At 38.7% G+C, this 27,207-nt stretch overlaps 1 protein-coding gene across 1 annotated transcript; it reads left to right on the top strand.

The window, feature by feature from the left end:
• Positions 1 to 27,207, top strand: ubald1a (UBA-like domain containing 1a). The gene is made up of 3 exons (XM_059324655.1): positions 1 to 225; positions 860 to 919; positions 24,202 to 27,207. The coding sequence occupies exons 1-3, from the start codon at positions 118 to 120 to the stop codon at positions 24,523 to 24,525; spliced, it is 492 nt and encodes a 163-aa protein (XP_059180638.1). The 5' UTR covers positions 1 to 117; the 3' UTR covers positions 24,526 to 27,207.

Here is a 27,207-nt window from a genome sequence, read left to right as displayed (position 1 = left end):
TGGTGGACGACTGAGGCAGAGGAACGGAATACAACTAGAGTGAAGAAAGAGAGGAAAAACGGTCGAAAGTCTGTTTCAGAGCCAGCCGCCGCGAGTAGGACACGGGCATCGTGGAAAATGGATGAACTAAAACATCAAGTCATGATTAACCAGTTCGTCCTGACGGCGGGTTGTGCGGCAGACCAGGCGAAGCAGCTTTTGCAAGCGGCACATTGGCAGTTCGAGGTAAAAAAAAAAATAATAATAAACATAAAAAAAATGATAATGCCTTTGAGGCGGCGGGGGCTAATGTTTATGTCTGACCGGCCGAGCTTGCCTGTCTGCCCTCTCGCCACTTTTCAAGCTCTTGAAATTCAACACAAAACAAAGCGTTAGTGTTAGCAATGTGTCCGTTTCAGGAGGCTAGAAGTCGGCCCACTCTCTAACCACAACTTTTGCTGTATTTAAAGTAGATATGTGTCTGCTTCAGCCAGACTAAACCGGCAGGAAATAGCTGTAACGCAGTAGGGCGAAGCGTACAGCTATCATATCCAATTAGACTTTACTCTAGATTAAATACTATAATCCGACACATGACAGCAGTGAACAGGCGAGGCCAGTGAGTGCTATTACGCAATAAAAATGACCGTCGTGTTGTATCGACTAGCCTAGAGTACATTGTTTAGTCTGCGGTAAAACCAATATAGATTTACATAGTGCATTTCATGTGTCTGCGTCGCGAGCTCGCTGTATTGTTTTATTGTTGATGGCAAAGAAATACGCAATGTTTGGCCAAATTCTTAACCCCTTTCTATTTTAAACTGAAACATAAAACATTATAACCAAAATGTCATTCATTTTCTGTTGTTGTTTTTTGTAGACTGCCCTCAGTGCCTTTTTTCAAGAAACAAATATTCCATATGGCCATCATCATCAAATGGTGAGTGTGTGGAGGAGCGTGGTGATTAATAATACACTTGTTTTTTTTTTTTTTACTATTTATTGTCATGTTTATGTAATTCTAACACACTCAATTTCCTGCTAGTATATCTTTAAGGGTACTGTGTTGTTTTGGGTGGGATGGGGGAGGATAAACAGCCCCTTATAGGCCAAGAGGGATGATGTTGTACTAACAATAACAAAGCACATGTCGGCCATGTTGTGAGCTTCCAGAAATAAACACACAGGCAGGCATGCAGCCGCAGCAGCCACACTGAGAGAGAGAAAGAGAGAGACTGTGTGTATGCAATGCGAGAAAGAGGGAGGGGGAGAGATTGATGTAGATATATGAAATTCTTCATTTTATTGTGTCATCTGAGGTGTATAAAGGAAGGAGTGCCCTCTCCGTTTGCGGTTAAGACATAAAAACAAACACTCCTTCCAGGAAGAGGACAGCTGTCCCTCTCAAATAGATCCTCATACATTTGTCTTCGGCTCCTGATTGGGTTGTCACTGCCTCCGACACGACACATATTGGTGACTTTTTAGAGGCACACAAAACAGCAGAGTGAACTGGGAGGCGTTCGGGCTGCACACACACAGAGGTTGAACATTATGAAACACTAGCAGTATTTGGGCTTTTAGCAGCAGCCCACTTTGGCAGCACACAAGCCTTTGTTTGCAGCTGCATGCATGGCAGCATCCAGCAACAGCTGCCCTCTGCAAGACATAGATGTGAGGGGATTTTTGGACGAAACTGTTGATCATTTTTAAGCTCACAATCACACCGCTTGTGTTACAAAAAATGGCCATGAAAATGCTGAAGACTTTTGCATTTCTAGAGAAAAGTAAAGGAGATCGGGCTAAAATATGATTTGATTTTTATTGCATTGTGTGAGAGTGTGTGTACATTTATAGCTGCCGTGTAGAGAAATATTGCCAGCCAGCCAGAAACGGCTCACACTGAGCTGTTGTTTTTTTTTTTTTATAGCAGCTTTGTTACAAGAAAGAAAGACCAGTCCTTCTTTATCATCTGATCAGTAAATAAGAACATCTCAGTCCTCTATTTAGCTCATGAAATATCACACTTTAATTTAGCAAGTAAACAATTTGCCAAGAGCTGTTCTGTTCTATCTGCCAAATAGGGCTGAGCGTGATTGCTGCAGACACTGGATAATGAAAGTCAGAAGAACGCAGAGCACCTACGTGTGTTTGCGGTGTTATTGTTATAGATGCGTTCTTGCATAATCATAAGTTCCCTTTCTTGCTTAACATGCATTTGTATTTTGTGCATGCACAAAGTGGGTGTTGGTGTGTATGTGTGTGTGTGAGTCACAACAGTACTACAGTAGGGCAGCGTGTCCAACCTTCCTGCAGCTTATCAGGCCGCAGTGTTCGTTGGTATACAGATCTAATCCACTTTGCTCTCACTCTCCCTCTCTGTCTCTCCCTTCAGTTTAGAGTAAACACGGACAACATTAAGTTACATTTCTGTTGCACATGCCGTTGCGTCAGTGTTTTGGGTTACAACACAAACTGAACTCATCCTTGAGATTGCTATTTTGGCTAGAAGCCTCGCCCCAGACCCAATGGCCCCAACAGATACCCCGTAGACATGCAGTTCTTGGCAGCGCGGCGAGTTAGGACGTCATGTAGGTCAGTTAGTTTATGGATACTGTTCACTGAGCTGGGTTATGCTATTGTTTTGGAGGCCCAACAATGTATGAATGTGGTGTACCAAATCATTCTCCCATCTAACTTTGGCATCACGGGAGAGAGACAAAAGCAGTGTTGTATAAGAAATAAAAAAGCTTGTCTGGTGAGGATTTGTCCGAAGAGCATTCGTTTCGTTTCGTTTCTGTTTATTTCGGTCAATACATGTCATCAAAACAAAACAGAAAAAAAACAAAAAAAAACATTGATCAAAGTAAACAACATGTAAACAGTGAGAGAAAATTGATAATAGACATTTGGACCGAAAAGGCTGAAGCATAGCTTATTACGCCTACCCTGTTACAACTCAAGTAAATTTAAAAATTAGAAATGTACAATCTGTTATTCATCAACAAAAGAAATACCCAGTCACAAAAGAGAGAAAAGAAAGAAGCTTATTACTCATTACTCTAACTTATATAAATGAATCATCCTATTTTTAAGTAATTTTTTGAATAAGTTAATGGTATTGCAAGTTTTCAAGTCTTTCTCCAATTTGTTCCATAAATTAACAGCTGTTACCGTGGTGCATCGTGATTTGGTGTTGGTTCTGGTTTTTATTCAAAGCCATGTCAAGACTGATTTTGTTTACCTGCTGATGCATTATTTGTGCGTTGTATGTCAGAAGTTATTTTATATCCTGTATCAAGTATCAACTAGTGAGGTGAGTCTACTCATCAGTAAAGTCTTGTATAATGCTGTTGAGGGTGGAGGATTTAGGTAAGGCTCATGTCATTATTATTTCCTTTCAGTAGCGATGCCAGACCCAGGGGAGTGCCTGTGTTTTGGCACTGGATGTAAAACAGCTACAATCTCTGCACGGGCACGCATTAAACACTCTTTGTGTTGTTGTCTACATTTGTGTATATAAAGTGTGTCTGTCTCAGTGAGAGCCTTACAGTCACATGAGGGAAAATTGAACAGATTGGCTATTCATCTCAGTGTTTTGAACAAAATAGGGATGCACCAATTGTGGAATGAATTCTGGGCCAATACCAGTGTTTAAAAAAAAAAACTGGGCCAAATGTCGATGCCAATTTTTTTTTTGTATATTTAGCGTTTGTTGTGGTTTATTACCATCTTTGGGCTAAAAACAAAGACATGGTATGAAACAGGAGCTGAACTGTTTTAAAGTAATTAAGTATGTCATTACATTTATCTTTAAATGAGCAAATTGTAAAAATGATTAGTAACATAATATCTTTCACCTCTTGTGTTTTTATACAGAATAATATGCCCCCTATTTCTCAGAGACAGCCTAATACTCCCACACAGCCGACATTTTCTTTCATTTTAACATGTAAACAAACTGTGCGCACAGCATTCGTTGCTCTCTTATGCAGTGTTTCCACATGTCCTGGAAACCTGGAAGATGAGGGATGAGTTTTTCCATCATAAAAATACCTGGACATGAACATGATCAGATATCTTTGAAATGGTCTAATAAAATTTTATTATGTTTTAGTCCCCCTACTTGTAAACCAAGGTGTTGGATGGTCTCTGTTTTTGCATGCCATCATATTTTCCTGACATTTCACCGTGTTATACGGTATATGATGGTATTTGTATTTGTGCGTATGAGCTTTCCACTGAACAGCCCCACAGGGCTCTTGTTCTGCAGAGGCAGACCATTAAAATTTGCAAAATAAAATGATAAAAATGCTCTTATTAGGCATCTTTTTTTGACAGTCTTCTTGGAAATTCTGTGGTGGATTCTCTTAACACACTGTGCTCTTATTTTGAAAGCTGCATGTGTTTAGCGACAGAGAGTAAGCAGCTTTTTGTGATTAAAACAACTTTAACCACTACATCAAGAAGTAAAAACGTTGCCAATATCATGATATGCATTTTTTTTAACCATAAAAAAAATATACCGATATTATCATGAACAATACGATATGGCACACCCCTATTTTGTGTATATATTTAGATTGTTGGTAGGATGGTAAGATGTTCTGTGATGGACACCTAGACACCAACTCAACTCAACTCAACTCAACTCAACTTTATTTGTAAAGCACTTTAAAACAACCACAGCCGCAACAAAGTGCTGTACATAAACAAACAGAACAAGAGACAATTAAATAAATAAAACAGGAATAAACACTAAAATACATAGATTCATTGCTTTTTAAAACAATATAAAAAACAATAAATAAAAGCAGACCATAAAAACACTAAAACAAGAGCAGAGTCTCATGCGTGGTTAAAAGCCAAGGAATAAAAATAGGTTTTAAGATGAGTTTTAAAAATGGACAGTGAGGAGGCTTGTCTGATGTGCAAAGGTAGCTCATTCCACAGTTTGGACCAAAGCTCAATCCAACCTGTTCTGTGTTTTATGCAACCGCTCCCCATCTCCTCCCAGTCCGTCCTCTTCACACACCCTACCTTCACTAACACTGCAACCACAACACATTCCTACAGGATGCGACGCTCACACCGACCCAAAATGGACCCTTTCACAGCCGAGGGTGCCGCTGTAAACTAAAAACACAGCGCCCTGTCTCTGTCTTTAGTTTACTCTCACTCCTCTCTTGCCTCCGTCCCTCCCCGCCTGCTCTTTCTGTTTACAGACGCAAAACATCAGGCTCTAGAATTCAATTAGCCGTTTATGTTTCCTGTTAGAGAATTTTATAATCATGCCCTGTTCTCATCATGTTGTTTTAGCATTAATCGCAAAGCAGCTGCCAGTCCCAGAACAACATATCTGCATGTTCACTTACACTCAGAATGCACAAATTGTGTTTCTTTTGCTTCTGGCTGTTTGTTGCTAATCCCTCTTATCAAATATTTTGCATATTCTTCTACCCCTGCCTTTTTTATTTTCATACTTATTCTAGGAATGTTCCCAGCTAATGTAAAGGCACTTAAAAATAGAAAGTCTGAGCTACTTCTGCTACTTGATACTAGAGAATCATAGTAAAAAAAACTACCTACAATGGTTTCCTGTCCACAAGAGAAGATTTCCTTGAAACTTAATGCACATGAGCAACTTTGGGAAATATTTTTTTCAGTCATCATGGTTTTTAAAGGATCTGGTCTGGCTATTCATTATGTGTTTTCACGGATTTGGAAGGAAAAACACTGACGCTTAACACACCAATAGCAGTGTTTCCATGATTAATATCTCCATGTGGGGCACATGCAGCCACAATAAAGTGAATGAATCCTCATGTGACCACAGAGGAGGAAGTAGCTAGATAATGTCCACTGCTGTCTGGAAACATGTGACTCCATCATGTGACTAAGCAGGGAAATGAGCTAACTAAGCCACAAAGCCTGCTTCACATGTGTGTAATTTCTTTCATAGTCATTGCTTTTTAAAATCGGGGTCCTTTTACAGTGTGTCAGCAAAGTCAGAATTGTGGTTTTATGTTAAAGTATGTTGTTTTTAGTAGGTAGGGTAGTAAAAAAAAGTCTTCTCAAGAAATATTTCACATTCCACTTCATATCTGCACTCGTACAATATACCTCCTGATCTCACTCTGATATGCTTTTACTGATGTAAAAAGAAAGAGAAGAAACATTTCTCCCGCAAGTCCTATCACACTGTAAAATATTGTCCAGGTTCTGTTCCTGTTCTGTTATTACTTAAATGAGCTCATAAGCTGTATCCACTTTTATTGTTTCCTCTACAGCTGAGCACAACCCACACACTGCAATCCACAAAATCATGAAAAAGGTTTAAAAGATCACCTTTTTTATTGTGCTGTTATTGCTGTTCATCACTGGCATCACGCACAAGGTGAATGAAACTTGGGGCAACGTTCAGTACCTACTGACATTGACGTAGAAGAAGAGTATTGGGCACTGCAGGGCAGTGATAAAAGTGGGCGTGAGGTTGTTTAAAGGCTGTTTCCTGGCAATATAAACACCCAGTAAGAGAAAGGAGGAGGGCTTCTTTTTGTGTGTCTGCGTCTTTGTGGTAACTCCAAACATTCGGTTTTGGTGTCCGGGTGTGGCTTTAAAAAAGGGATTTTTTAGAAATCCTAATTTTTCTCATCCTTGTAAGATCTGACGGAGATTTCAAGTGTGTGGTGTGCCCATGAAGAAGAGCAGAGGTATAATTACCTTCATAAATCAAGACCTGACAACATGGACGACTGTCTGTTTCTATTTCTCTCTCCGTCTCAGCCTGTTCGTCGTCACACAGAGATGAAGGCTAACCAAAGAATATACAGGATACTTGAGTTGTTTCATAAAAATGACCTATTATACTATTACTTATTTTTTATGTATATTTAATGCTGCAGTGTCATAGTTCATATTAAACATGGCCAGGTTTCAAATGACGTGGTTGCCATATAAAAATAAAAGTATTCCCTGTGTTGTTCCAAATTCTTTGGTAACACTTTACAATAACATCTAAGTGATGTTTATAGATGGTTTATAAACCAATTATAAACCATTTACAAAATTCTATAAATATTTAATCTTTAAATGTTTTCAAACAATTTCTTAAAGGTATAAGAATCATTTTGAAATCATTTACATACTTAATATGGTGTTAAAAATGTTATGAGTGCAAAACTATTAATAAACTAATAATTATAATGTAATTGTTTGTTTATGGTAAAGTAACTATCAATTTACATTAATATACCATCTATTAAAAAAATAAATTATAGTTCAACATTAATACATTTTCTATTTACCATTCTAAATGGCCTATATACGGTTTATAAATGATGATTAAACCTTAATAAACTATCTGTTTACAATTTATAAATGGTCTATTTACCATCTATAAATGATGGTTATTGTAAAGTGTTACCAATACTTTTTATTTTTATCTTTTTCAAACTTTTTTTCAACTTTTTCAACAAGTCGCTCACGATGTATTTTTTTACATCGGCGAATTAAAACAGTTTGGACGCTGAGAACAACTGAATTAATACAGAATGCAATGATTAGCAAATCTTTTGCAGCCTACATTCAAATGAATAGTTGAAGAAAGACGAGATATGTAATGCTCAACTTAGAGTCTTAGTTTTTTGTAAATATATATGCTCATTTTGACTGTGAGGCATTCTGTTTACGTTTTACAGTGTCCCAACTTTCTTGGATTCAGTGTTGTATGCTACATACTAATGTCAGGGAAAATGTCTGATCCAGAATCGGGGAGAAATTTACCATGTTCAGTTGTAAAAAGATGAAGAAGATTAAAGATTAAGAAGTTTTTATCAATGATTTTTCACAGTAGAAAGTGATGCTAGTATAGAGATGGGCTACCAGCCTGCTGATTGGCTCATTTTTTGTAACGAGTGAAGAATGAAAGCGTGGTGGAATGAACAAGCGAGCTAACTTGCTAACACCTCATTGAGTCTGCGACTTGCTCTAAGTCGGTTTATTATACAGAAGTTTTTTATGGAAGTAAGCCCGCCCCAAAGAGTTGCCAAGGCAACGGTACTTATAAAAATGTCCTGTAATGACCATCCAGCTGTGTAGATTTAAATGGGAATGTTGAGTGTAGGTACAGAAGACCAATCAGAACACACTGGGGTTTTTTGGGGAAGGGTGGCTAAAAAGACAGGCGAGTGTTTCAGATTTATTCAGATAGGCGGTACTGGAAATATGATGTGCTTTTTGAACATTAAAGCATGTAACCATGTTCTAGAAACCAAAATCCAAGTATGAATGAAAAAAAGCATAATATGTCCCCTTTAATTAGCAGAGAGGAATCAATGGAAACAAGTGATGTAGGGTGTTACTTGAGGTGAAATAGGCTAATAAGCGAGGTAATGCCAGGTATTTGGGTAGAAGATACAATAACACAGTGCTGCTTTGTGTCTCTGCCACAAAAGAAACAAGGTGCTCTCTGTCCCGCTGCAGACATTGCTTAAAGAAGTGCTTTATTAAGTGCAGAATGAGGTGAAATCCAGTTTGTTTTCTCCAATTGTTTGTATATTTAAGTTAGAGTATGTATGTATGTGTGTGTGTGTCTGGTCATGCATGCAGTACTGTGTCTCAAATGTAGTCATGTGTGTGCACGCACTGTCTGTGCTCTGGAAGTGTGTGTGGTTGTCTGTACCCATGTGTCGTACAGCCATGCCAAGCAGTTAGCCACATCTAAAGAGGCTTGGCCTGTGCTCTGCATGTTCCAGCGTGTTGCCCTGCATGTTTCCAGGAGCACGGCTTCCCAGAACCCTAACCACACACACACACACACACACACACATACAAATGCGTGTGCATAGACACACACAGGAACCTTGGCTCAAGGGACTCTTGGAATGGGAATCCATGTGGGATGGCTGCGAGGACCAGATGTGTTTATGAGCGTTGTAGTTAGATTGAGTTTCACACTGATTCTTGGAGTCATTGAGTACACACACACACACACCAAGGTTATTATAGTTAACGAAAACTAACAAAGTAACGAAAACTCGAATTGAAAAAAGATTTTCGTTAACTGAAATAAAAATAAAAACAAGAGTGAAAATGTCCTTAGTTTTCGTCTTTTTAAACTTTTTTCATTCATAATTCAGTTTTTCTATTTGAACATGCAACACATGGTAAATATGTTTGACTGGGATATCTACACTCCAACAAAAATTCAAAACACCCAGAACTGTAAGAGTTAATCTTATTGGGGCTGAGATGGATAAAATGGCAAAATTCATTATGACCTCTTTGAATCTGGCACCAACACATAGCCCATTACAAAAAAACGAAAACTAATAAAAACGAAACTAAAACTAAGCATTTTCAAAAAATAAAAACTAAACTAAAACTAGCAAACTCACTCTAAAAACTAACTAAAACTAACTGAATTTGAAAACAAAAATTCACAACGAAATTAAAACTAAAACTAATGAAAAATCCAAAACTATTATAACCTTGACACACACACACACACACACACACACACACACACAGGGGTTAGGGCTAAGGCGGAGGAATGACAAGCAGCACATGTGAACCTTGTCTGCTGCATAAAGGCAGTGTTGTCACATTGTGTCCCTCTGGCCTGTTTTCTCAGGTTGGCTGCAGCTACCTGCTCTTACTATTCCTCTGCTGTCACTGTCTTCAGTCTTGTCCATCCACTTCCTGTTTTTTTTTACTCTCACTCATGAGCCTTGACTCAACTAGTCAATTCAATTCAATTTCAATTCAATTCAATTGGCTTTATTGGCATGACGTAACAATGTACATATTGCTAAAGCAAGCATCAGAAAAAAAGATAGCAAGATAAGGAAAGCAATACTTACAATGAATTTTTATAATTAAAAGAAAAGAAAAACGAATAACAATAAAAGAAAGCAATATTTACAATCATTGAATTACAATCAACATATAACTAGACAATAACTAGTCCCTGTCTAACCGTCTTTTCTCTTAGCTCTGCCCTTCATTTCATCATTTGATCTCTAAAGTACAATTTGAGCTTTTAAATGAAATGCTTTGAGTGGTTTGGATCGACACAATATATGTCCTGCAGGTGAGGTGAAAAGAAACTCGATTTCATCTACAGCCTCAAGAAAGATCATCTTTTGGCAGGCTGAACATGAGTGTTTGCATCGTAGTCGTGTTTTGTTCTCCCTCATGATGACCTTTGGCCTAGTAGTTTCTGTTGCCAGACTGTTACCAGTCGACAGGCCAAACTCCTTTTTGTAGATATGAGTGGGCCACTGAACACCTATTGTTAGCCTGTTAGCCATTGTTGGGAGCAGTGCAGTGTGTGCGGTTGTTCAAACAGAACACACTCAGTCCCAGTTCTCCTATCTTCTGTCAACCGCAGCTTTCTTTTTCTTTCTGTTCCTGTTCTTTTTCCGTCAATGCTCCTGTCTTTTTTGTTTTCATTCTCCTTCTTGTATTAGACAGTGTGGTAGTATACTTGAAAACAGAGCACAGTCTGGCTAATGATCAACTCAGTCCCTTGTGAGCACCCGTGTCGCTGTGTGTATGTAATGTTAACACACACATAGACGTAGAGCGACTTCAGGCTCAGCTGCTGGAAGCAGGGTGAGGTCGTAGGAGTGAGGGGTCATGGGTGAGGAGGGGAGGGGGCGGGCACTTGAAACATTCAGCAGCACCTGTCTGCCTCCTTTATTTAGTTTGGGAAGGAAACATCTAGTTCTGACGTTCAGCCGCTCCCATAAAAAACGCCTGTTGGTGAGCTGTGTGATGGGATAATAAAAACAGAGACAGAGAGTTTGTTGTTTGGCTTGGATATGGTGTGACTGTGTTGATTTGGTGACACTTACTAGTGACAAAGCTCCACTACATACTGAAGTGTAAAGGAATGGTGGTTGTTTTTTTTAAAATCATTTATTCTTTTTTTTAACACTAGTATTGAGAGTAAAACTTGTATCGTCACAACCTTACATTTTTAAGATTTTTTTTAAAATATTTGTTTTATTTATTTATGAAAAAATATACACTACTGGTCAAAAATTTTTGAACCAGAATTTAATTGAAAATGATGCAGTTTAATGTCTCAGTGTACTCTGAAATTAATGCACATTTGCAACATTTAAAATTCTTTATTGAGCATGATAGTGTTTTGAAAGTAAAAAAAAGATTCAAAATCACATTTTATGTTTTACTAAAGGACTAAAAAAAGACACAAAATGACAAAAAAGACACCAAAAGACAAAATGACTAAAAAAAGACACAAAATGACTAAAAAAAACACAAAATGACTTACAAAGACATGAAAAGAATTCAAAAATGGACAAAATAGCCCAAGACTCCATAGAGTTAAGTTGTTAACCCACTTCTTGTTCCCTGAAAAAAGGCCTACTTGTATAATTCTGAAATGTACGTTATATTTTACCTTTTTTTATTTACCTCTGGCAGTTCACCACTTACCTTTGTACCCTTTCAAGCTGTTGATTTGACTTGAACTGCTTGATTTTCAATTAAAAAATGGAAAAATTGGGGTGTTCTAAAACTTTTGACCGGTAGTGTACTTCTCAAATTCAATTTCAAATATCATTCAAAGCATCCATATAATGTATTTTGATTTCTCAAGCATACAAATGCATAGTTGACATTCTTGGTAGTAGATCATGGTTGCATTTGGATTGAATTGCAGAGCTGCTGCTCTAAAAGCCAAAAGGCAGTGCTCGGCTCGATACACACCATAGAAACACTCCCTATTTAAACATTTAACAGGCAGGCAGAATCATGTACAGTTTATTCAGACTGCCGTCTCCTCTTTATTCCATCTTTCCTCTGACTCCTGTTTTCCCAGTAGCAAGCCCCATCTACACCAGGCTTTCTGTTGGTTTGGTCTATTTCATCTATTAATTTTAATCTGTCATGCCTTCCCATTTCCACAGTCAGATCAGCCTTACCATTTCATCAATATCTCTACGGCAACAGTAGCATTAGACTGCAGTCACATCCTCTGTGTGCTGTTGGTATGATCCATAAATGGAAAAGTTTTTGTTGTGTCCTCGTGGTGTAGGGGTTTTGAGCTTTTCACTGCCAGACTACAAGTAAATCCGGCCTCTAATGCCAGTAATTGAATGCCACATGGACTCATAAGTTTGTTGGACAGAGTCTTGGTAAATTGTCATCTGTTGAGGCTACATATTTGGGAAGAATGTTTTCAAAACATCTAATTCCACTTCCTGTTGTATTAGCTAAACATGAAGGACTTGTCTGAGCTCCTTGCCAGTAATTTGATATATGAATGAGGCATTTCTTATCATCAGGAGGCCAAGTTTAACCTCCATTTGTCTTGTTAATCTTGGCATGGCCAACATTCAGCCTCCCTTTTCCCATAAAACATTGCTTTTTGGGGTTTATGCGAGCTGTCAGGTCTAACGTTACACTGCAAAAAAAGAAAAGTTGGGTGAACTCAAAATTTCAAGGCAACAAACTCCGATAAAATTGAATTGGACAATTAAACTAAATATTTTAAGTTTTGTTTTTGAGTTTGCTCAACTTTGAATTCAGATTTTTGAACTTATAATTTTACATTGTAATAACTTTTAATCCTGACTTCTGCTAACTTCTGCAATGTGCTGAATTGGCACGATTGTAACGCCGCTATGAAATGTCGCGACCACAATTTTGAGTTAGCATTGATACGCTAATGGCTACTCTTGTAGCTGTAACAAGCAGCGCCGCTAGCATCAGTTAGCCGCTAGCATCAGTTAGCCGCTAGCATCAGTTAGCTGCTAGCTTTTGCTAATGACCTAATTTCACCGCTTTCCCGCATTTCACAACAAAGAAATAAGAGTTAGCTGAACTATTGTCCCTTGTTGTGAACCCCAACTTAAAGATATAAGTAACAACAACTCATAAACTTGTTTTTGAGCATACAACTGGCTTCCTTTGTTGTGCTAATTTACATTATTGCCCTAAATGTCAATAATTTATATTTCCAAGTTTTACCAACTTAAATCACTGTTTTAGGCCAAAAAATACAAGTTGGCTTTTTTTGCAGTGTACTGTATCGCAGCAAGTCATCGAAGTGGGCAGAGACTTGCTTTGTCAGTGTTGCCTGGTTTGAATGGGCATTGTTCTCACATGCCCAAGCTAACGAAACAAAAGCAGTGAATATTTCAGAATGCATATAAACATGAATGCACCCAAGACTAGTCTAGACCTGATGCTGGTGAAACTTAAGCATCCTCCCACATATCCAGCACTTTCCACCAGTTAAAGAGTCAGACAGGCAGGGAGCCTTTCAACATTGGGTAATTGTCCCAGAGTTGAGGGTTGTGACATGACCCGTCATTGTGTAGCCAAGGAGAGGATTTCTGTGATTGATGCACAATACAATCTGGAGCTGTGAGTGTGTAACAAAGTAATAATGAAAATAAAAGAAAATCAAGAAAATGGCAGATACAGGTTTGTCCTAGGCATTTGTCTCAAACTCGACACAGAATTCCTTCGTTCACCAGATGACCAAATAAAGATTTTGAAGTGCGCCTGCTTGGTGGCTCAGCCATCAATGCAGACACCTTATCTTGTTTTTGCAGTTGTACACCATGTGTTGTTTTGCAAGTTGACAGACTTGCTGTAGTGAAGAAACAATTTCTGACAGTGAGCACACTGAGCAGTCACTGTCAGCATGTGTTATTTCAAATAACTCCAGATATCAAATGTCTTCACTTTCTTATCTTAAAAAGTTTCTGAACTGGCTTAAAACAAGTCCACGAATTGATACAAACAATTCGTTTCTGGCCTAAGACAATCTGATTACATGCAAAATGACAAAAATACTATTTTTTTCAGTTATAAACATTATGTCCTACTGTCAGTATGGCTGCTACTAACGATTATTTCATTCAAATATGTTCACCATTAATCATTTGGTCTATAAATGCCATAAAATAGTTGAAAATGTCCATCCCAGTTTCTCAAAGCCCATGGTGATGTCTTTAAATGTCTTGTTTTTTCAGTCTCAAACCCTAAAATATGCGGTTTCATCTGGTATGAAACAGAAAAACAAGAAATCTCCATATTTGAGAGGCTTAAATTAGCTGTTTCTGCCATTTCTGCATGAGATATTGTTTTAACAACTGATGGATTATCGGAATAGTTGTCAATTATTTTTCTGTAAGTCGTTAAACAAGTAAAGGTTTACTGCTTTACTGTGATTCTCGTGTCTCTCAGATCTCTCAGCACAGTTTGCTGCAAGTGCTGACTTACAGTGTGTGAAGCCACAGACTGGAGGGAGACAGAGTGGGAAGTGAGAGAAAGATAGAGAAGGGAGAGAAAACAGACACGTTTTAGGTGCTTACTAATGTTCACAGCACAGGGAATTATGGATGATAAGAAGTTTGGTTTCCATCTCAAGAACTGTTTTGCAAATTGTAGTGAAAAGAAAACTAATCTTGAATATAAATGGCAATAGTTTTTGAATTAATCAAAAGCAAGTTAACCAAAGAGATGCATTTAGTGTAGGAGGTTGGATCAGATTTGTCTTTGGACCAGATTGGCTACAAATTACATAGGTATGAACTATCCAATATCAATGTTTTGCCCATAGGAGGACAAACCAATAAAGTGAGAGACAAAACTACTTATATAAATTTTAATAAACATAAACATGTCTCATGGCCTGATCGACTCGAAGAGATTTTGGTGTTTTTGGGGCGGCTGTGGCTCAGTTGGTAGAGTTGGTTGGCCCCCAACGAAGTATCCTTGAGCAAGATACTGAACCCCAAATTGCTCCCGATGCTGTGTTCATCGGTGTGTGAATGAATTCCCAATGGTGGCAGCCTCTGCCACCAGTATGAATGTGTGTGTGAAAGGGTGAATGAGCGCAGTCTGTAGTGTAAAGCGCTTTGAGTGGTCGCAAAAGCGACTAGAAAAGCGCTATATAAGTGAAGGTCCATTTACCATTTACCAAAATACGTAAATACCACCACTTGTGAAGTTTTTACGTGTCCTTAAAAGGCGGTTGCTAACAAGTGGCTAAATGAGACTACAGTGGTTGTTGGGGACATGTAGCATCATCATGCTGGACATGGACGGAAACTCTCTCACTAGTCCACCTTACAGCCTCTAGTCTTATATTTTAAGTGCTCTTGGAGATTGTAGATTAGGTAAATAAAGAATCTCGCTAGCTTGTCAAAACCGCTGGTTAGCTTGTCAGAGACCGCCAAGTCATGTGACCGTGGTGTAGTTCGCTATAGCATAACATTAGCTTTTTACTTCTGTTGGCTGTATTAACGCTTCAAACATCATAAAAGTGGTGATCCATGAAAGTGGTGGTCCTTTCATTTGCTCTCTATAACTTAGCTCAGTATTACCTAAATTTAACTTTTTCAACCAATATGGAAGTCTGTTTATTTGCTTCATCCAATTAATGGAAGCAAGCAGATCAAATTTAATTTATTGCAAAGCTCGCTTAGGATTCCTGTGACAGCTGAAGGGGAACAAACGTTACATGGAGGAGGTCAGTCGGGGTCACGAGACGTAACTGGACCCTCTGCCCAAGTATGCAAGAGGATAGATAGGATAAAGCTTCTCTTTTCAGCCCGGCACATACACACACACTTGATATTTCTGAGGAATTTGGTTGGTTAGACTGGAAATAACTCCAGCTCTACTGTGTTTGTGGACAAACACACACACACACACACACACACACACACACGTATGTACACAAACGGCGGAGTGTTTAAGGTTTGTGGAGCCTCGCCGCAGGCCCGGGCCTGGCATGTTTAGAGTGGTCGCTGCCTGTCAGCCATGTGTTCTTCATGCTGGCCTCAGCAAACACACTTGAAGAGATGGTGGACGGGGCCGGGCCGCTGCCACCGCAGAGCCGCTCCTGCCTCGGCCCCGTCCCGTCAACAGGAGATCTGTACTGCTGCCTCATAACAACAGTCGCCATGGCAACCCCTCTCGGTTGGCTCTGTTTTGAACACAAACTCTCGCTGTCTGTTATTCCCCCTGTCTCTCCATCTGTATATATCTTGAATAAATGTCTAGACCTCCCTGCTGTAACACAGTGTAAGTGCTGCTCCATGCACTAGGTTGTCATTTTCAACATTCAACAACAGCTCTAAACATGTGCTTGTTTCTGAACATATAGTTTAAGCTTTCTCAGCAGGAACAGCATGACAGTAAATGTCAGTACTGTTCTGAGTGGGTGTTGATCTTTTTATTTTTCATTTTGATTGCTTTTTTTTTAATGATCCCGCTGGATCATTATCAAAGCCTCCAGGCAGCCATTTTTTTGGGTTAACTGAGCTGACCCTTCTCAGATTACAACTCATAGTGTTTTGGAGACAATTACCTGTGTCACAGTAACCTCAATTTAAAAAGGAGTTCACCTCACCGGACCTCTCACATTGCGTCTTAATAGTACTAAATTTGCACTGAGTTGTTTATCCAGTTGCTGTATATTTAGCCAATCCAGTATTCACTCGCTGCCAGTTATAAACGATGGCTGCTTGTGCAGTTTACTATAGTTTTTATAATTTTATTCCCACCTCAAATATACATGACATTAGCGTGCATATTAGTATACTGAATTGCTGAAGAAAGAAATCTCCTTTCTCCTGGTGACAGACTCGTTTAAATGTTTCAGCCACTCAATCATTGTGCATCATCCATATTTCTAAAACCAGTGTCTGTTTTTATCCTACCAAACCATCTCTCTTAGTTCCCAGTATGAAGGACAGTGGAAAATAAACATATCTTTTTCATGTTAGCTAATCCATGCACTAAAAACATTAAGGGGTATAATAACAAACCTTAACAATACACACACAGATCTTCTCTTCTTTGATAAATTGTATACAACATCGTCATGTGTACCATATTCATTAAGTAAAGGTTAAGTCAAATATTAGAACAGTTAGAACCGTGTGGTAAGTTCAGAAAATGCCATAATTGTATTTTGATGGAGCCTTTAAAACTAGGGGGGAAAAAACAACACTTACATATAACGGTATCAAAAATCTAACATGATATCTAGTCATATATGTCAATAGTGATATAACACCAAAATATATTCGCCTAATATATTCAATTTGAATTATTAGGCAAAATGCTCCATAAAAGCCAAAGTATGTTTGTGATTTTTAATAAACTTGTACTTTACCAGACAAAAACATTTGAAAGGTCAGAACTGTTTTTTTTTGTTTTGTTTTGTTTTTTTAAATATGTGTTTATTAAATTTTCAAAAGACAAAACATGAACACATAGATGACAAAAACAAAAAAAACATACATTTGGCTCACATACATATTTAAATCCAGATTTAGGCGAGAGATTCAGGAGTCATTGTTTGTTTTTGTTGTGTTAATAATATAAATGTTGGTCAGATTTGGTTAAGACAAAGCTCTGGAATATTACATCTATCTAAAAGCCTTGTTTTACTCTCAGGTGTGCATAAACTACAGTTTTTGGACATCTTTTTAAATTGTAAAATTATCATCTTGTGCAGCACTAGATTTAGTCTATATATATATGTAATTATCCCACAGTTTACACAAGTACCCCTTAAAGGCAAATTTGGATCTTTAAATTATAAATAAAAGCCTCACTAAGGCCACAGTTGTAATACAAAGTACACATCTTTTGGCCGACTTGTAATAATTTGTTTATCACAAAATAAAATCCTTCTAGTCAACCTGCCCTCTTCCATATCAAGTAACCCGTTCCATAACTGGGCTACATTTATCTTCCAGTAAAGCTCACATGGTTCACAATCCCATAGTGTTGGTATGTGTGTGACGCAACTGCAAAACCCCCTCCGCAGACACTCTAAACGTCAATGTGTGTGTGTGTGTGTGTGTGTGTACAGTGCATACGGGTAGTGATTTTCACAGATGAAATATTAACCGTCTCGTTGCAGCCCACATGCCCCTCTGCTGTCCGACAGCCAATTGGATTTGAGCTTCACTCTGCACGCAAGGGTCTGAGAAACTCTTGCAGTATTTTCAGTCATTGCTTCAGTGCAGTGAGAGTTAATCTGCTACTAGGCTGCTTAATACGCACAAAGGGAAAACACACAGTAACCTGCTTCCTCAGTATGCTGCACCAGAGCAACGGTTTAATCTCTGTGCAGGAAACCGTGTGGAGTTTTTACCTCTGGTGCAGTTTTCTCTGCTGTGACAGTACACCAGTCATGTGCTTTAAAACACTTGAAGCACTTGTGTTTTGTAATAACAGCAAAATATATCCCTTAATTGTGTCTTGAGTGGAAGATATGGTGTCTCTTTGTATGTACACTACTGGTCAAAAGTTTTAGAACACACCAACTTTTCCAGAATTTAATTGAAAATTATGCAGTTTAATGTCTCAGTGTACTCTGAAATTAATGCACATTTGCAACATTTAAAATTCTTTATTAAGCATGATAGTGTTTTGAAAGTAAAAAAAAGATTCAAAATCACATTTTATGTTGGACTAAAGGACTAAAAAAAGACACAAAATGACAAAAAAAAGACACCAAAAGACACAAAATGACAAAAAAAGACACCAAAAGACACAAAATGACTAAAAAAAGACACAAAATGACCAAAAAAAGACACAAAATGACTTACAAAGACATGAAAAGAATTAAAAAATGGACAAAATAGCCCAAGACTCCATAGAGTTAAGATGTTAACCCAGTTTCTGAAATTCTGAAATGTACATTATTTTTCAGTTTTGGTTAACCTTACCTTTTTTTATTTACCTCTGGCAGTTCACCACTTACCTTTGCACCCTTTCAAGCTGTTCATTTGACTTGAACTGCTTGAATTTCAATAAAAAACTGGAAAAATTGGAGTGTTCTAAAACTTTTGACCGGTAGTGTATGTGAATCATCATTTAATACATGCTGACCACTCTGGGGTCTGTTGAAACTTTTATCAGTGACAAAGTGTCTGATAAGCAGTCAGATCCAAACTCAGACAGCCCCACAGAGAAGACAGCTGCTGTGTCTTTGGACCAGATCCTCTTCCCTGGGGGTGGGTCGATACAGTCTGCGTCTCCGTCCAAGGTCCCCTGCAAAGACAGACACTCACATGCCGACACTTCGGTCTGCTGCGCTATTTCATGAGTGGAGGAGTGTGAGGTGGGCAGCTGCGAGACACAAAGATAGTGTTTGAAGTCGGTTTTGTCGCCCATCTTTGTTGTTTTAGTTTACTGTTATATATGAAACAAAACCCACAAAAAAAAAATGTACAAGTGAGATGTGTAGTCTCTAAGGTGCCTGCAGGTGCATATTTATACACGCTCATATGCATATTAGTTTGATTTTTTGATTTGATTTGATTTAAGTTTATTTCGAATATGAAAACAAATAATAAATAAAAAAAGAGTCAGACAAAACATTTAACATGACAGAATACATATTCGAAAAGGAGTGAGAAGAAGTAAAACTTGTAAACTCCCACCCCTCCTCCTCCTTAAATATGACAAGTTAACATCCTTGTCTAAACATGTCTTGTATTACAAAAAAATAAATATAATTTACCTATACAGCGAAATTATACATACATACATACACGCGCCCACATTTGGATACATACCCAAACACACGCACACATACATATGAAAGGAAAAGAAACAACAACACAAGGAAAAGAAACAACAACAGTTTATGGATGAGTCAGTCAGATGTAAAGGTCCCAGTGGACAACCTGGAAGGTCATGTGTCAGCCTTTTCCTGGCCAGTATGCAAGCAGGCAGGAGGCCTCATCTATTGTTTTCTACCTGAGTACCAGTCACACGGACCCTTAACTGATCACGAGGTTTAAGAAACCCAACCAGCAGCTTCCACCGCTGCTCGCCAAGAACAGGAAGGGTCACAGAGGTCACTTCAGCATTCCAGGGTGTCCCTTTACTGCAGGAAACAACTTCAGAGACATGAGCCAGCGTTTCCTGTCAGAGTGCACAGTGGACACACTCACCTTTCATAACAGCATGCCGCTCTGAGGACCTCAAACTTGGGCCCGGCCCGGCCCGGCCCGGCCCCACACTGTATATTCACAGGACTAACCTGCAAGCGGCAGCACTTTTAGGGGGCAAAGTGGTCCGATTACACCCTCAAGGGAGGAATAACGCTCCTGTCACGCTGTTGTTTTTCTGAAGGCTGCTTATGAGCTAAGGCTGCGTGTCACAATCCCAGCATCCTGGGTGATGGGGGCCAAGGGTAGATTAGATACCAAGGGTCAGCCTGAGTTCTGCTTGTCAGTGACGGGAAGGCTCTTTTCCAGCTTTTATCCCCTTTCAGCATGTTAACATATTTTTGTTCAGCACTCATGTGTGACTGCAGCAGCTGTTGCCCACAGTTGATTCATGGAGACTATGACTCCCATTTCCAGAAAATGGCCCCTCTTAAAAGAACAATCTTGTCAAAATGTCATGATGTTGTTGCAGTGTTGAAAAAAACAGCTCATAGGTTTGAGCACACCAGTAGCATAACAGATGGTTAACCCTTGCAGAAGTTCATAGACCCATTTTTTATTTTTAAGGGAGGGGAAACAAGGGCTCTTTAGGGGGAGATAGCAGGTCAACGGTAAATGTTGCATAGAAGTGTTTACATCACCTGAATGCTGGGAACCTGAAGTTTAATGAGAGGAAACTCATTGAGTTTTGGTTAAATGCGCACTTGTTCAGATTTTGAACGTTAAGTGTGTAAGTGCTAGCCTGGCTAACACCAGACAAATCTCAAATGAGATTTGGTCTGGAAACCAACCATTCATTTCTCCGTAGAGGAGGTGTGGTTTACAATCCTCCGGAGCCGTTTATTGGGCGCTTAGAATGTCTATCAAAAGCGTCTGTAGGTAGCTCTTAGCCAATCGTATCGTCATCGTCTTGCTGTCCCTCCCCGCTCTGTGATTGGATCCCTAAAACAGGGCTAAGAAACTGCCTTGGTTTCCAGACCGCCTGGAGGTTCGAAATTAAATTTGAGCGCGCAAGGCAGTCTGGGTATACCCAGGCTATGTAAGTGCGTAAATTATGATGGAATAATATGAAGGCCATTCCAGTGCTTGGTTATGTCTCATAAGTTTTAGCAACATTTTTGGCTTGATACCCTTTGTAACACTGGTGCTAAATGTCACTACAATGAAATGCAACTATGGGGACTACCATCATTAAAAGTGCCTTAGCTTTCCAGCCATACCCAATTTATGCAGTTCCATTGTTTATGACTGTTTATGGACCAATTTCTGTCCAATATGCACTATTTAAATACAGCATTTTAATAATACACAAAAATAAAACATTTGTACTGAATGAGAAAAACTGAATGGTTTTTGCCACTAAGTGCATGTGATTAGCATAAAGTGGGTATGTCTGTATAGGGGAGACCCACTGGTACCCATAGAACCCATTTTTAATCAGATATATTGAGGTCAGAGTTCAAGGGACCCCTTTGAAAATGGCCATGGCAATTTTTTCCCTCCCATAATATCTCTTTATGATAATATCTCTTAAATTGGGAGCCTTATTTCGCCACCTTCCTGACAAGATATCATGACATGTTTGGTACCAATGGATACCTTAGGTCTTCTCGTTTCGTATATCAGTATCTTTGCATTTTCCTACAGCATCTTAGTTCAATCAAGTTGATTTAGATTTAGATTATCACGGCGGTTATACTCGAATCATGAGTCAATTTCGTCTTATACAACTAAAATCCTTATCCTGAGAGTTGCCAGGCTGTTTTCTTCCATTGTTATGACCTGGTGATTTGGGCTTATTTTGTCATGTAGGTGCCTGCCCTGTTCGCCTCTCATCCAAGGCTCTTATTTTTAGAAGACAACCCTCCTGGCTAAACGTGGCTCCACCTTTTGCTTCCCTCTGGAATACATACGCTTGTTGTTTTTCCTGGTCACAATTGGACGGGGACGTCGAAGAGGAAGCAGGCCATGAAGCAGTGTGTGAGAAGCTGTGTTAGGATGATGATGAAAGTTTATTTCTGAACAGCCAAACATGTTGTTCACATGGCCTGTTAGCTGCGAGTTGGTAGGTTGAGAGTTGTTTTTGGCACTTGGGTGTATTGTGTGTGCTCGGGGTGCGCCACTAAAGGAACTCTTGGCAGCAGAACAATAACATCGCTGGCAGGAGGGTCGGAGCAGGTTAGAGCACGGGGGATATATTAAGGCCAAGCAGACTTGGTGTGTGTCCACGTGTTCTTGCTTGTATATGTGTATGTGTGTGTGTGTGTGTGTGTGTGTGTGTGTGGTGTGTGTCCAGAAAGCAAATTTCTCACTCTTACTAAATGCAGCTAGTGTGCTAAATCAGATTGGGCACCATCTTAAAGTTGAAACAGGAAGTGGACGTAAACAAAGCACTATAATGTCATCACCAGGACCCTCTTGGGAACCAAAGAGTACATGGGATTCCCCTACATTTCCCTTCAGATATACCAAACAGCTTGCTTCCTTTCAAGTGATATCCGGTTTAAACACTGCTTTTGTGCTGTACAGATGATTAACATTGCTGAAGTAAACCAAGTTTCTTGGTGTATGCCCGTTTTTCTTGAAGATAACAGGATTTTGGTTCCAATATAGCAGCTCTGGAGTTTGATCAACCAGCTTTTTGTCATTCTGTTGTTATAAAAAAAGCATAAAACCTCTTTATAGCCTCTGTATTTTACAGTGAAAGTTTACAATTTTACTGGAAGAAATCCATCATAGAAGACAAAAAGATACAACTTTCTCCACTGATGATATTATCAATAAAACAGAATGTGGTGCAGCTACAAGACAAGTTGCATTCGCTCTCTTATCCTCAAAGTAAATAATTTGAAAGCAGCAAGTTCACAACATTATTTTCATATTTTCAATTATGAAGCTGCTGATTATATTTTTAAATTATTTTCTGAAATAATGTATAGTATATCAAACAGATAATGGATGAGTACAGTTAAAGGGGGAAAATATTTTTGTTATTTTGTTTTATTTGGTATAAAATGTCAGGAAATAATGGGGAATAATCTCTGTGAATCTGTCCACAGCCCTGGTTGACATCTACTGATTTCTTGTCGTCCAACCAACAACCCAAAGATATTCAATTTAACGTGAAATATTATAAAAAGGTGGCAAATCATTACATTTGATTGATTAAAGACTAGATTGTTAAAACTATTACTAGTTGAATTTCTATGAATTGACTGATTTATCAATCAACTAATGGTTACAGCTGTAATGACATCACTCTGACTAAAAACCAAGAATATAATAAAACCCTAAATGTAGTCCTTGTATCTTATTGAGGCTGTCCTATTTCTCTTTATGTTTTTTTCTTCATTTGTCTTCCTTTCTGATTTTTTTTTTTTTAAACTTTATTTTTATTCAACAAAAAGAACATTGTACAAAACATTCCTTGACAACAGCACAGAGTACACATGGCAGTGCGAAAAAAAATAAACAAAGACAGAAGACATACTGGGTTACAGCAAGCTGAATAATAATGAGTACAGTATAATTAAATAAATAAATGAAAGAATAATGGACAGTCAGGACAGTACAGCACAGTATGAGATCCCTTCAGCTAGAGAAATATCTTGCATTAGGTAGCCACCTCCTCTTAAAGATATCTGACCGTAATTGTAACTGAGCAGTTAAAGCAGGGGTGTCAAACTCTGGCCCGTGGCCCAAATTTGGCCCGCAGTGTAATTTTATTTGGCCCGCAAGGCAATACCAAATTATTATATAATTATTGTACTATAAAAGCTGACCTGCCGGTATTATACAGCGCATTTACTGCTAATACTAGATTTATTATTGTTATTTAATTTTTAAATGTATTAACCTGTTGAAAAACTTTATTTTGATATTTAAATCAGAAGGATGCAAATAGAAAAGAGGCATACGATTTGTATTTAATTTGTATTTAATAAATTAATGACATTGATGTGTTTTTTATTTGAAATTTGATTTGCATGTCTGCACTATTTAGTTATATATTGTATGTTTATAAGCGTTGCTGGTTCCATATTTAATGTTAAAGCAAAACATGTTTGGTATATATTAAAAGGTTAATTTGTTCAATGTTGGCCCGCGATTTTATTCAAGTTTTAAATTTTGGCCCATTGTGTATTTGAGTTTGACACCCCTGGGTTAAAGCCTCCATTCCATACACCTCCCTCAACTTCTGTTTATTCCTTTCTGATTTTAACCACCGTCTTCCTCTCCTCCTCCTCCTCCTCAGATGTGCACCCCAGCCAACACACCAGCGACGCCCCCCAACTTCCCCGACGCACTGACCATGTTCTCCAGGCTGAAGGCGTCCGAGAGCTTCAACAGCGGCAGCGGCGGCAGCCCCATGGCCGCCTCCATGGCCACCTCACCCCCACCCCCTCAGGTCGGCGGCTGGGGGGTCTCACCAAACGTACCTAATGTGCCGCAACCTCCACAGGGACTCTGGACTCATGGGCAGCCCCCCACGCAGCCCTGCCCCGCCTGGCCCACGGGCGTGAACCCTCACGCAGGCGCTGAGCAGAAGGCTAGTGTAGCGATGGAGGCTGAGAGATGAAGGGCAGCACGGGACTGAAAAGCCCCCCCTTTTCACCCCAGGGAGGGGAAACAGGGGGATGAATGCGGGGAGGGCGGGGAGGCCGGGAGATGATAATGGGTAGAAATGGGTTTTGGTCTTTTTTCCCAAAAGACGGATGGATACGGAAAGAGACGGAAACTAAGCAAACCAAGAAAAACTCAACGTGGACAATTTAAGAAGAGGAGAAAAACCAATGCAAATGTCAATACAAAAATAGAAAAACAAAAAAAAGATACGCACACACATAGTAATAAGAGAGCAACTGAAATCTTTGTTAGTTTTTCCTAAGTAAATGCATAGATAAGAGAAATATTATTGAACTAAAAAAAACAAACACATTTTTAAAAAAATTGTCACGCCCAAGGATTCTACGTGATGTTCAAGGACATTCAAGGCAGCAAACTTAATTTTCTGTTTTTTTGTTTAGGTTTTTCTTTTTTTCCTTCATCTTTTCAGCCAGTGTTTTTTTCGCCACTGGTGTTCTGTGTTTTCTGCAAGTGTCTGTGCTGCATGAGGAGAGAGGAACTTGCAACGCAGTGTTTGAGATTGACTCAAAAATCAACACGCACTTGAGTGTGAGTGTGTACGCATGTGAGCGGGTGGTCAGTTTGTAATCAAAAATGTATACAGACACATATATATATATATTCACACACACACAAGTACACACACATTAGCGTTTAGAGGAAACACCTCCATACTGTCATCCCCATCGTCAAAGGTGGGACTTTTCTTACCTCACCTGGTGGTCACCTGACTTCTTTCAGCCAATCAGGGATTCTTCTTAAACCAACTGTTGCCGCGGCAGGACGTGTTTTTAAAGGTTTTTTTTCTTAAAGGCAGCAGCCACTCTGGTTTATGCTAACCGATCCTTGCTGCAATGGCTTTTCCTGACACAGTTTTAAACCTGGACTCAGACTACAACTGTCCACTGTATACTTTTTTTTTTTTTTTTTTTTGGAGATTTGGGTTATTACAAGAAAAATGAGAAATCATGGTTTAATATATCGTTTATAATGCTAATTGTTCTGTTTTTGTTGAAAGGTTTATAGAGGTGGCTTTGAAAAGGGGTGGGACTTCAGGTTGTTGTTTTTTTTTGAAAGAGTGAATCAAACGCAGCTAAAATGGCTCAAAGAAAAAAAAACACGACTACTCCATCTTTGTAAACAGAATTGCCACTTTGCATGACGTGTTCATAACGTGTAACATCTTTTGTAGCAAACATACATGAGGTCGAGACATGTCTATGGGAGAGGGTGGAGTTAAAGATGAGGGCGGGGTGGTGGGGCTCATTCCCAGAGCTAATAGAGATGGAGTAGATGAGCGTTTCTCTACACAGAGTCAAATCAGCAGGGTGTCACTCAGGGGTGTCATCAGTCCATTCAGCTTTAAGCTTTTCTTGCCCTGACATTTTTTAATCCTTCTTTATATAAAAATAGGTATAATGTTATAAACTGCAGAGTCTGACTGATGCAGGATTTTTTAAATCAAACATACTGATTTTAGATAACCGATATGGACGGCAATTTTTGAATGAAAATAAGCCTTTTCTATATGGATTTTGCATCAGAGTGATTATGCAAAGGTACTCAGAAGGCTGCCTTCTTGCCTTCATTAAAAAATATTATACATCTTACAATATATATATATATATATATATATATATATATATATATATACATAGGCAGCCAATTATATAAATGATACCTGACTAAATTAAAAATAAATAAATGGCGAATTAACCATCAGTACCCTATGTTGTGTATCAGTCCATTTAAATACAGATAAAAAGTAAATATTAGCCAACATGATTTCTAAATCACCCCCAGCATATATATCATTTTCGAGACAACATATACACGGTCAGTATCGGCCAGTATATATTGGTCGGTCAGTCTATACTAAAGTGAGATAAATGCAATTTTTCAATTTTTTTGAATGTATCACTAAGAAAATATCATCGGATTTCCAATTTCACGCTTTAAATGAATGCTGAATGGTGACACCCCTAGTCTCACTGCTGAGGCAAAGTGTCATGTTAGATTTGAGAAACAAAGAAGAAAACGGGTGTGGGGCAGCTTGGGGAAGCCCTCCACAGGCTATCTGGGGACACTACAGACTACTTTCAGATATACAGTATATATATTTACCCTCAGATACTGTACAGAGGGGTTTTTACAACATTTAGGTCTCTAGTTTCGACCGGTCCCTGGTCCATTGATACTGCTGAGGGACAATTCAGGGATGACCCTGATATGCGGCAATATTTTAAATACAGGGTCTGCCCCTTTTTTAGTTTTTCCTGTTTGGATTATTTTTACATTTGATTCAAAGAGAAAGAGTAAGAAGAGATATTTTGAATAGCTGAGGGGTTTTTTTGTTAAAAGAAAAAAAAATGATGGGTATAATAATGAATAAATAAGCAACTTCCTTTTTTATTATTTAGACTAAACTAATGTTTTGAGTTCATCCTTTTCCATGCTTCATACTTTATTTGGTTAAATCAGAGCGTTTCTGGGTGGGCCTGTTCCTAAATGGTTTCTCATGTATGTTTCCCCACTTGTATGACTGTATGAGACCATTCCCACAATATTTGTGGACTACCTGATAATTAACTTATCATTTTTGTGAACCTAAATAAATATTGTATGTCAACCTAAA

The sequence above is a fragment of the Centropristis striata genome, chromosome 21 (genome assembly GCF_030273125.1).
Source record: "Centropristis striata isolate RG_2023a ecotype Rhode Island chromosome 21, C.striata_1.0, whole genome shotgun sequence".
NCBI classification, from domain to species: Eukaryota; Metazoa; Chordata; class Actinopteri; order Perciformes; family Serranidae; genus Centropristis; species Centropristis striata.
The sequence above is the reverse complement of the archived record's forward strand: the minus strand, read 5'-3'. Positions and strand labels throughout refer to the sequence as shown.